This window comes from Zootermopsis nevadensis, unplaced genomic scaffold (genome assembly GCF_977971745.1).
Source record: "Zootermopsis nevadensis isolate Lab colony 2312 unplaced genomic scaffold, Znev_1.0 Znev_ptg000025l, whole genome shotgun sequence".
Taxonomy (NCBI): Eukaryota; Metazoa; Arthropoda; class Insecta; order Blattodea; family Termopsidae; genus Zootermopsis; species Zootermopsis nevadensis.
Window position 1 is genome coordinate 8747424 of NW_028259157.1, and position 12495 is coordinate 8759918.

General features: G+C 34.1%; 2 protein-coding genes across 30 annotated transcripts in view; both read left to right on the forward strand.

The window, feature by feature from the left end:
• bt (projectin protein bent) overlaps nucleotides 1-1980 on the forward strand; it is a 173325-nt gene extending 171345 nt beyond the window's left edge. For all 29 annotated transcript variants that reach the window (XM_087356134.1, XM_087356133.1, XM_087356141.1 and 26 more), the window contains 2 exons: nucleotides 302-549; nucleotides 1144-1980. In XM_087356134.1, the coding sequence (XP_087212260.1) occupies nucleotides 302-504 (203 nt within the window). In that variant the 3' untranslated portion in view covers nucleotides 505-549; nucleotides 1144-1980. The remainder of the gene's footprint in view (nucleotides 1-301; nucleotides 550-1143) is intronic.
• Nucleotides 1981-3133: 1153 nt separating this feature from the next.
• Cmpk (cytidine/uridine monophosphate kinase Dak1) lies at nucleotides 3134-11469 on the forward strand. Its single transcript, XM_022059470.2, has 6 exons — nucleotides 3134-3569; nucleotides 4902-5032; nucleotides 5617-5763; nucleotides 6703-6840; nucleotides 7083-7259; nucleotides 8499-11469. Exons 2-6 carry the CDS (start codon nucleotides 4907-4909, stop codon nucleotides 8547-8549), a joined length of 639 nt encoding a protein of 212 aa, XP_021915162.1. The 5' UTR covers nucleotides 3134-3569; nucleotides 4902-4906; the 3' UTR covers nucleotides 8550-11469.
• The last annotated feature ends 1026 nt before the right edge of the window (nucleotides 11470-12495 follow it).

The following is a 12495-nucleotide window of genomic DNA, read 5'->3' on the forward strand; positions in this document are numbered from 1 at the left end:
TCCACTGAGGGCAACATAAATATTTATACCATTGTTAATTTTGATTCTTCTGCAAGACTGGAGATGACTGTCTTCTGGGTTGTTGTGCCGTGTAGTCTGACGTTTCAGAGGTCCTTGCTGCCTCCATCATAAGGGTGCCATCTTCAGACTCACCACCATGTAAACCTCAAATTCTTCTGCAAGACTGTTAGAATACAGAATGCAATTTAATTATTCATATATGTACATATAAACAGTGATCACAGATTCAATTTTTAAACACTTGTGTAAGTCAGCTCTGATATTCTAATTTTTATTACAGTGACATGGCTGAAGGATGGCAAGCCTGTAGATGAACAAAGTTCAAAGTACCAGTTCGTCCAGGATGGTAAAAGGAAATTCAAGTTTGAGGTTACAAACTGTAGCACAGCAGACTTAGGCCAATACACAGCAAAAGCTGAGGGCAAGAAGGGAGAGACAATAGCTGCCTTCTCACTAAATGTTGTCCCTGCTGGAGAACTGTGAACACCATTATGCAGGGATAGCAAGCCACTTAAATTTTTTACTAAGGTATTAAGAGATGCCTCAGTACAGTAAGTCCTCTCTGGATACATTTTATGATCTATTATGTTATTGCAGAATCTGATGATTTTGGACTCTTAGAATTGAAGATTAGACAAGAAGCTCGTGTTGAAACCTAAAACACAACATAACCATCAAAGGATGGGTGGTAATTTCAAAGTTACATGCTTAATGCATATTTCCACAATTAAAAGCTGGTAGTGTGAATCTGCTAACCCCTGATATTTGTTTGTTTGTTTGTTCATAAAATGTGATTTCATCACAGTCATGAACTGAGAACCAGATATGCAATTGGTATGAGGTTTGTTTATGTACTCATTCATTCATTTATAGTTAATTTAATTAGGCTGTCAGTAGCTCAGACTATAAAACATTGAATAATAGAATAATTAATGAGTAATGAATTGGAAAGGATGTAGAAGGAAGCAGTCATGGCCTAGTTTAAGGTGCAATTCCAGCATTTGCCTGGAATTAGGTGTGAAATATCCTAATTATTTCATTAGTTCAATTAAGATAATTGTAAGAACATTCTATAAAATCAGTTCTGAATATTAAATTGTTCATAATGTTTTCTGCCAATAGGTTCATGCAAGAACTTTCAATTCATTGTGGAGAAGAAAGGGATGAACCAAATTGACATGCCAACACAGCCTTCTAAAAATGGGCATGGAACAAGGTGGTGTTGACTTTATGTTATTGCATCATGATCATCATATCCATTATCATCACCACTGTCAGCATATATATAGGTATTAAAACTGCACCAAATTACATGGAATATACTACAATGTGAAATATGTACATCATGAATGAATAAGTGAGAAATAATGCCAGCATCTCCAGTAACATCTAAAAATTTCTATTACTTTTTCATTAATGTTGACATATTTTACCAGTGCTGTAGTATTTACCCTCTGTATGAAAATACTATACATACGACAATTGGAAATTAATATTTCCATAATTCGATACACGAAAGAATACGAATATTTTTTTATTTAACTGCTTTCAGAAAGTAATTCTTACATTATGACAATTACAAACTGAAGCAGGATTGTTGTTTCTCTGTTTCAATCCTTCAGTAGATAATGTATTTGTTCTCGCACTTCAGTCTCAATTCATTATTGAATAAGGTCATCTAAGTCTAGTCATTTATAATCAATACTCTGGAAATCTAAAATAAGCATCTTCTTTTTTGGCAGTTACACAAATTATATGCACAGTTGCTAAAATGGGTCAGTCTTTGTATTTATTAAAACAATTGTGTGTTTATTTGGAACAGACTTCATAATGGCACAGGACTGACATGCAGTTGTATCTCTCTCCTTCCCTCATTCCTTGTTCTGTCACTCAGCACTCGAAACTCACTACTTTGTATGGTCTCATTTGTGAACAAAATAAAAACAATCTCACATTAAAGGCTTGTTAATTGATAGCTAATGCCATCAGTAGTATATGCAGCTGAAATTAACATGACTGTCTTCTGGTGTGTTGTGACATGTAATGTTGTAAAAACTGGCCAATGTTTTCAGAGGTGCTTACTGCCTCCATCATCAGTGCACAGTGTCCCAGGAGACAGTCTTCTTTATGCCTAATGCTGTGATAACCTGAAATCTCACAGATGAAATTCATTTGATAGGATCTATATTTAAGTATGTGTAAAAGATATTGTGGCTGATGTCATAGGATACTCGTACAAACTGATTACGTCTGCTGTTCTCCTTTACAAGGGGCTCCCTTACCATGGTCTACTAATGGTTTAGAATTTGCTTTCAGTCTTCATTTGCTGTGCATCACAGCTTGCATGCAGTTCAGCTGGCTGTGTGTCCATGACTAATAACCCTTCCCTGAGCTAAAATCTGTTCAACAGGCCCACAATACAGGGATGTTTAAATCCCCTATTTCCCATACAATAAAGGTCAAATTTGCCCTTGTGCCTAAGCACCACATCTTGAAGATGTGTAGGGAGTGTAAAGGTAGATGCTCATGCATCCTAGACGTTCACACTAGACAGAAGTAAATGGTCAGTTTCAAGCTCCTGCTACCATAGAAAAACCCCTCAGGAAGTATTCAATAGGAAGCTGGCTGTGTAGCAACAAAGAAAAAAAACCTGTGCCCTACATGAACCAAACTCAAGGCAGCCAGACATATCTACTCAGTTTACTGGCTGGCCTTTTTGGCTCATACAGTTTATTCGTAGTTGGTCCATAAGGTAACGAAGAAGTTGACATTGTACCGGAACCAGCATATTGCAAGTAGAATTGCCTGAAATGTCTTCCGGGTTGTTGCACCATGTAGTCTGATATAAGTTCTCCGACATTTCATAGGTGCTCCCTTTCACCATCATCGGTATGATTGCCCAATACCATATAGAAGCTGGACAATAAGACTGTCAACATCCTATCTCCACATGGTGATAGTCTCCATCCCATCACTACAAACAAAAACTCTCCCATAGCGACCGGGCTACCGACGTACTGTGACAGATAACAGAAATTAGCACGTTTCCAGTGTGTAGATGGCACTAGTAATTTGTATCGGTTGAGTTTTTATTTATCTTACATACTAGTGCAAGCCACTAAAATAAAAAAACTCGCTGTGGGAGCCTTCAATTTGTAAATTTTGGTTAGGTATGGTAAAAGACTTGTAACGCCGCGTTATTATAATGTGGTCTTTATCAAAAGTGTTTGTCACTGAAGGTTTGCGAAAACCGTTTAACCTGTAATGCCGCCACTGAAATGAGAAACGGTTCAAGGAAGACTCTTATTATTGCATTTCAAAGTGTTCCAACTGGGTACTTATCTCTCTGAGCAAAGGCGTCTGTAGAACTGTGTTGTAGATAACTATGGCCGTAAGTGGAATTCAATGGGCATAGGACATTTTTGAAGGCAGTTATAGGAATATATGCAATAGAAACGTTAAATGCCGCTGACAGGTTACGCTTTATGTAGTTGTACCGTAAAGTGACAGATTGATACTGAAGGTTTTTGAAACTGAAGTCTTCAAAGGTAAGTGCTATTGCATTATTTACTGATTTACTAATAGTGCTGTGTAAGAGATCATGCATGTTTTAGAAAACATGAGTCATACACAAATTGCAGTTTCGCCTGTCAAATTTATATTCTTATCAAGATGTAAAACGTATAAACAAACTGCATTATTTAAACGATCTCATGCTACAAACTCTCGAAGTTGTAGCATTTATGTATAACCCAACAAATTAGGAAACATGTTAATATTTTTAAATCTAAGTTTCTCCAATTTGTATATTCCTTGTGTAAGTAATGAATGAAGTAGACAAATGATAGGCTGTTAGCCACCGTTGTTTACTTGGGTCCAGTAAACTGAAATCAGTCAATTTTCAGCTGATGTTTCTGTAGATTAGTACAATAATATGTTTGCGGTAGCCACATATTATTATGTGAAATTGGTACATGCCACTTTTAGAAAGTAATCTGAGCATTTTTAAATCCTAAGTTACTCACTAGCGTTTCAGCCTTCAAAACTAATCATGTCCTAGGAGAGCAGTTTGTTAGCCAATACACAAAAAATTACCTTGATGCTGTAGCATTAATGTGTTTGTGATAGAACCAAGAACTGCTTTGAATATGAATATAGATAACTTCTATTTGTTATGGTTGCACGAAAGAATACCACTTTTATTTTGACAATGTGGTGACCACTTACTTGTGCCTTGTTTACTTGCATGATATTTTACATGTGGTTATACACCAAAAATCGAAGTCAAGTAGTTAGCACTCCCTACAGGCAAGTGCTGGGATAGTTCCTTCCATGTTCTTTCCAATGTATTAGTTATCATGTTACTCAGCACTATATGATGTGAGCTACTTATTGTCATTAAATAGACCACAATTAAAAAATAAGACTCAGTTGCACTATTTACCAATAACTGTCTGTATTTGTACTAACTATGTTAAAACAAATTTTTTCCTGTTTTGGACTTTTTATTTTTGAAACATCTGAATTTGGTGACAGGTTAGGTTGAGTTTAATGCCATCTGACTGAATTTATATTACTGACATGTTTTTGTTGGGTCCAGCAGGCATAAACAAAACAATTGAACAAGTTTTGTGGCAGATGGCATTTTGTGGATGCATGTTGAGGGTGTTGATATGTATGTTCTATATTGAGAAGTTATTCCAAAAACCTAATACACATTAATGAACAAGTCACTGCATCTGAAACAAATTTTAAAATTGAAATAGAAATTAAAATGAAAGTTTTCTCTCTTTTGGATTGAATTATATCTGTGTGTTCAAAAACATTATATAATGTGAAGTACAAAAGAAATATTTAAGAGTAAGTGTATGATGTTTCAGTTTGGATGTTTACCCGTTTATTAAATGGAATTAGGAGTTTAGCCATGAGTTCTACAATAAAACCTGATGTGGTATTTGTTCTTGGTGCACCTGGTGCTGGCAAGGGAACACAATGTACAAATATAGTTAAGGTAAGATTGGTGATGTTCCTACCTGTTCACATTAATAATGCTCTGTTTTAATTAGCATATCCATGTACCTGTGCAATGTAATTTTACAGTGTCATGTAACAGGGTGAGTTAACTCAGCACTTAACATTAATGAATAGTGCAAGTTTGGGGTTAATTTACATTTGCTCCTTATATTTAATTTTGGTTTGGTACTGTAACCCATTTATTGCTAATAATACATTGTAGATAGCTTTATATTTATCGAACATACACGAGGACATTACTACAGTTTATTAATTCTTTTAATATGAGGTATGTCCCCATTTTCAGTGTGAACAATTGAAATCAATCTACTTTGCCTGCTTTATTTTGTAATGAAGTATGGAATAATTTGTTGGTATATTGCATCTGACAGTAAAAGCATATTAGCTTGAAGAAGTCTTTAGAATCATGACTGGTGTCAACCAAAAATTCATGTAGAAACATATTAAAGATATTAGAAATGTTGCCTGTTCCTTGTAAATATATTTATTTTCATTGATGAGCTTCATCATAAAGTACATAGTCAGTAATATTATTTACTTTATTAAAATATGTATATGCAGGAGTTTGGTTTCATTCATCTTTCTGCTGGAGACCTCCTTCGTGAGGAACGGAATAAAGAAGGATCGGAGTATGGAGAATTGATTGAAGACAATATTAAACATGGAAGGATAGTTCCTGTTGAGATTACTTGTAGTCTGATTGAAAAGGTATAATGCTATTATATTACAGTTTATAATTTGTATTTGGTATTTCGTGAATGGTCTATTTTACTGTTAAGTTGTAACTTCCAAATACAAATATATCATGATCCTTTTTTAAATGTATTAATGACAGTTTTGTATTACTGATTTCTGTAGTTTGAACTATGATACTTCGGAATGTTGCTATAATTTTAAGGTTATTATTCATACATTATCAGATAAATGTTTGCCTAGTTGATATGAGTAGACCAATGGCTTCACTATTTGTGCCCACAAATTTAGCAACGTTCAGTGTACAAATCCAACAGAAGAGATGACATCTGAAGACAAAGTCAAATCCATCCTTTGGAATGTGATTTGATGATTGTAATCAGCTGACAGATAAAGTTTAAACAAATAAATTAGTAATGCTGTCCTGGTTTTCATGTTTTATCAGTATTTTGGATAATGTATATTTTATAATGAACTTGTTCACTGTATTATCAGACATAGTTATGATTTTGGCATGTTAATAAATACTGTCTGTGCCAATTTTCAAAAGATAATGGAAGCAACCCATCACAGTACTACGCAGGAAAATGGAACATGTTTCAGATCTGTGATTCCAGTGTGCACAGAGACTGTGCACACCATAGACTTTGTAACCACCAGCATAGGCATCATGGATTTCTAGCGAAAAACTAGAACATTATAATTTGTTTTGTGTAATCCTTTTTATTGGATATTTGCATGTTATTCTAAGTTTATTTGCCTTATAAAGAAATTAATTATAGTTATAATTTTATAAAAATTGTTATTGAAGGTTCAAAATCTTGAAGCCCAGATAAACATTTAATGTGGTTTCCACTGTAATTATCTCATGATTAATTAAAAATTAATAAGAATGCAAGTTAGAATTATATGGATTTTAAGGCATATGGTAAATAATTTAGTTTATTATTTCAGGCCATGAAGAAATCTGGATCCAGTAAATTCTTGATAGATGGGTTTCCAAGAAATCAGGATAATCTGGATGGCTGGAACAGACAAATGGCTGCTAATGTGAATCTTCTTTTTGTTTTATTTTTTGACTGCCCTCAGGAGGTGAGGTGTTTAGGACATATTTTTCAAAAAATTATTTCCGATCATAGAATTGTGTGTAGCTTTCATAAATTCTTCCAAGTTGATTTTTTGTATGGCAGTGTGGTATGAATTACATAAGTTATTTAGTGTTGTTGCACCATGGTGTGAGAGAAACATCATATCCAGGCTCAAGACAGCAAATTTGCTACTGCAAAAGTATTAAATGAAATAGCTTTGAAATTTAAAAAAAATGTATCTTGCAGGTATGTGTAAGCCGCTGTCTAGAAAGAGGTGCCGCTGGGAGTGGCAGGTCAGATGACAATCCTGAAAGTCTAAAGAAACGATTTGATACATATATGAATGATTCAGTGCCAATCATTCAGTATTATGAACAGCAGAATTTAGTGAAAAAAGTGGATGCAGGTGGTACACCAGATGAGGTTGGTAATATATTTAATATATTTGATATTTTTCCAGAGTTTTTGATTTGAAGGTGTACCTTTTACAGTATCTTCAGTCTCTATCAAAATCAAGTAATAATCTTGAGTGAAATTGTGCCATCTACAACCTTCATTTCTGAGAAAGATTACAAAATCAGTGTGAATCATTAGAAAATAAAAATTATCTGAAAATATAGTATAGAGTAGAAGTGCTAACTTTATATTAGTAGGTGAATTTCCAGTATGATGTGTAAAGAAAGTTAATGGTACAATCTATGTTTTCTGTGCAACTTTCTGACACCCAGCATAAGACGATACTGTAGAACCTACAATTCATAATTTGAAAATGAAGATCATCGATTGTATAAAATACCCATTTCCCATGTTTGTCAGATTCTGTATGTCATCAGTAAGTGCAAGATGGCAGTATTCAGACTAAGGCCTGTATATAGTAGATTGCAAGTCTTTTGGTATCTTTGGAAATGTGTACTCATTAGGGTACACTGACATTCCAAAGGAGTTCTTCATGCCACATGTTGTAGGTCATTATTACACCAATGTGACCTAAGGTAATGATTGTGGTGCATATCATTTTTACATGAATACAATTTGAGGTTATTCTTGCACAACATTCTGTTCAGTCTGTGATATCTTGTACCATGTGCAACAGTGTATTCCAACAGTGAGGCCTCTGTCCTTATTGCTGTGCAACAATGACCCATTGTCATTGAGGTTGCATACCCCTATAGGAGAAATGCAACTGGTGGACAAGGATCAGCCCATAAGGTGTTCTTCGCTCAGGTCCCCAGAATGAGAATTTTTACTAATGTAGCTATAGCAAATGTGAAGTCTGAAGGATAAAAACGTTGTAATGGGGATCTCCGTTGTCTGTCACTTGTTAACTGTTCACAATTGCATGTATCATATGTATATTCTTTTGTGGCATGATCATTCGAAATACATCTGTGCACCATGAAAAACCACAATTCAGCCTTCATATCTGAGTTTGCTCATGTACCTTTTTGGACATGTTGCATGATCTGTCCCTCCCACATCCTTAGGATTTATTATTATACCATGATGCTCCTGATTTGTGCCCATTTTGTTTCATCCTAACACATTATTTGACAGACTGTTACTTGAAATGTAACACAAGCCTGAGTATTTCTTGATTCCTGTATTGTTGTCAGTGTTACCAGTTAAATTCGAATTATTAATTTATCTACTTTTCATTTTCAGGTCTTTGAGGCAGTGAAAGCCATATTTCAAAATATATCACCTTCTCGTTAATGGAAGTGTGAATAGAAGTATAGAAATCACACTATCTGTTATATCATGATTACTGGTTAGAGGTAATTAGCAATTGCAGTCCTTTTAATTTTGTTCCTAGCAATGTAAAATGTTTAATGTAAAAATTAGAGCAGTTATATTTTATTTACTCTGGTACAAATGCATTTACACATTTCAGTGTGATTGATTTTGCAAAACAGTGTTTTCAGTATAAATATTTCAAACACCTAATTTCTTAAGGGCATGAATCATTTTTCTTAAGTTCCTGCAGAGTCATTATAGTTCAGTTATGGATTTTAGTAGAAAATGTTTTTATCTTAATACATGTAATATATGTGGATATGTCTGTTGTATTAATTGAACTGGTAAATTAACAATTTTATTACTTCAGAGACACTCCATACCAGTACATTAACAAATGTTTTATGCAAGTGCATACTTCATTTTGAAAGTCATTATTAATAATAGAACTGGTAGAAATTTTGTAATTTTTTGAGCTTGGCTTCCATCTTGGTGATAGTTGACCTCTTTCATATTGTGTTGTGGTGGGAGAATTTGTGCTCATTGGTGTCAACGTAGCACTGAATTTAATAAACATTGCCCACATTACATGAATGTGACAGTGTAAGTGGCAAGAAGCCCGCCATGCAACTTGCAAGTATGCATGAGATTATGACCTCTACTAGTGATGGCATGCATAACTGTTATATACTCACACCTGCTAGCTCTTTTTGAGTGTGTGTGTGTGACAAAGTCTGAAAAAATGTGCTGCTGTGGATATAATGGATTATGGATGGGAAATGGAAAAGCATATGATGGCCAGCAGTGAAATATATCTCCATTGTAAAGTATTTTGTATAAAGTGTCTGTTCTGTATGTCTGTATTTTATTGCAAATTCAAAATGGAATACAATGACAGTTATAATGTGGTGTGCATTTGGCTTTCTTTATGTGATCTTATTTTTAATTAGTTTAACCATTGTTATTGAGGACATGCTGAATTGCGTTGTTTATTTCCATTTGTGTGCATAATGCAGGTGAGAGTATTACTAGGGATGTGCATTCTCGTAGTTCCACAAATTTAGTGAAGTATGAGTGAATAAAATATAGTAAATTATTATAGTAAATTTATTTCAGTCATGTGAGATTTCAGGTTTTCATGGCAGCAAGTATGAAGATGGCTGTCTTCTGCCCTGATGATGGAGGTAGGAAGCAGCTCTGAAACACTGATGAACTTCTACTAGATGACACAGAGCAACAACCAAGAAGACAGCCATTTTCTGTTTCAGTCTCAGTTGTTATGAAGTAATAATTGTGTAATGGGTTTAAAGTAATCTCATCTGCACCATTTTGTTTTCAGCTATCAGCAATTTAACCATCAAAATTTAACTTTAATGCTTTTTCACTTTTGTTTGTGAAATTTCCTCAGAATCCAGTCTTATGGGAAAATTTCCATGATTTGATCATCAGGACTCGTTTGTGGAATCAGGTTGCATTGGACAAAGTTGACATTAAAGTATGAAAGGCTTTATATTGTATGTGTTCCTGTTTAACGTCTCCCTGGAATTTTACATTATATTAGCCAATTGTAACTGTCTGTGATTGACACATTAGTAGGCACAGTCATTAATTGGTGCTGTTGCCTGAAAATTTGTAAATGAAAGGGAGTGTTACAATATTTAACAGTGCTGCTGGCAATACCAGGTGTAGAAGTGTAAGGTACAGTGAATATTAATGAATAATGCAAAATGTTATGTTAACTAATAAACTAACTCCATGGAGCAGAGTCCATCTTGAGGGGCTTGGTAACCAAGAAATTTCCTGCCTTTTATGGAACCAGAAGAAGGTTCCTTATTGTGTTAACAAGTACTTGCCACTAGTATAGATATTAATTTAATTATGCAAGAGTAATTTTTATTTATATTGTGTAGATATAAACAAGCTGTATACTTGAAGCTGAAGACAAGTTCAAGGCATACTATGTAAATTCATCAACCAACACATCTCTTTCCAGTCTTTGAAAGTATTAGTACGTTTATTATTTTTTGTAGAGGCATATTATTGGTATGAAGATAATATATCTGATTTATATTTTTGTTTTTTCAGTTTCTGCATAAGCATTTTCTTACAACTGAGGATTCTAATGATATGTCTTTCTGATGTAACAATTTTTTTTTCTTCCCCTTCTATGGTGATGCATTCAGGGACCAAAAGTGTTATGAAACATGACTGGATCTGGACTTCAAAAAACATTTTATGTACACTTCGTTTTTTCCTCTGTATACTGTAGGTTTAAAGATAAAATTTATTTTTAATCCTTTTGCTTCACTTCAACTGACTGATCTAATTGACCTTTCATGATAAATCTGGCATGTATTGATGTTGGCCTCAAAACATGATCTTTCTTATACATTATTCGCAATCACTACAGTTGATATAACACCATTATGAAATCTATTATTCATTTTCACTGCAGTATACTACAAGTCCTGCGTTTCTTAGATCCTGTTTAAAAAATTTGTTGACCTAACACACTTATGTTTCTTTGTACTTATAGATTTCAAGAAGGAATTCATGAAACAGTTTTACAGCAAAAACTTTAAATATGCACAGCTGTAATTTTGTTTAGTACTGATGTGTAAATCTTTAGATATTTAATATATTATTGTCTTTATATTAATTTTAAGTAAGCCTCTGTTATTTAACTTGTCAGTTGATGGATGATTTTACTTCTGTGTTGATACATTATAATTAAATTGCCACTGTCATTTTTCATTATGACAATTGTCATCAGTACAGATATCACTTCTGTCATTTGCCAATGTCCTTGCCAGTTTGTATTTCACATTTATTTGATTACTCTGTATACTCCTTAATAGATGGTCATCCATGAATTCCTAATAAAGTATGCTTGCTAATACTCCCATATTATTATGTAGGTACCTTTTGCTTCAACAACTTTATCAAAAATTAATTTCACATTGACTTCAGTCTTTCATATTATTTAACAATAATCTGATAATTGAAGATTATAAAATAAGGAGTACATGTTAGGAAGTAGTGTTAACAGTTGTCATTAATGCCTACAGACATGTTCACGTTACATAGCAGTTATTAAATAATAATACTGCTGAATGAATTAAAATTGCATAAACTTAGAAGTGTATCATTTTCAAAACAATACAAAAAAATTCATAATTTACATAAGATCAGCCTCATAGACTGATGTTTCTCAGATTGTTAAATGAATATCTCACTACCAGCTGCAGAGGTCATACAGTGTGAATTGAGAAATGACAACAATAGTAATACTGGGACAACCCATTCTTCATTGACTTGATCTATAGACATTCGGTAGGACTCCTTGGACGAGGGATCAGCCCATCGCAAGGCCTCTACCTGTGCACAGGACAGCACAATATAGAAATATGCGGACAAACATCCATGGCTTGAGTGGGATTCGAACCCATGGTCCCAGCAACCAAGCGGCACAAAGCCCACACCTCAGACTGTGTGGCCACTGCAGACCCACAATAGTAATAATAATAATGAACTAAATTGGGTTGTTTGTTTTTTAATTCATGAAAAGCTTTCATATGTATTATCAAATTGGAAGATGACTGTGAATGTCTAGTCATACTGTATTCAAATGAGAAGGGAGTGGCAATCAGTTTAATTTTTTTTTAACAACACTTGATGCCCTGTGATAATTTTCTGTAAACAGCATAGAATCTGGAAAACAAAATGACAGGCCGCATACATTATGGTAATTTGGCAGCCGTCCAAGTGCTTTTCACATTCAACTATGACTTCTCTCTGTGATTCTACATGTCCCGTAAATTGACATTGATAATGAATTTGCCCAGTCTAGCCCACGAGGCCGTTTTCAGAAGACGGGGCGTTTGGTAGAACATCTTAATTTTGTATTCTTTTACACTTTTAACTT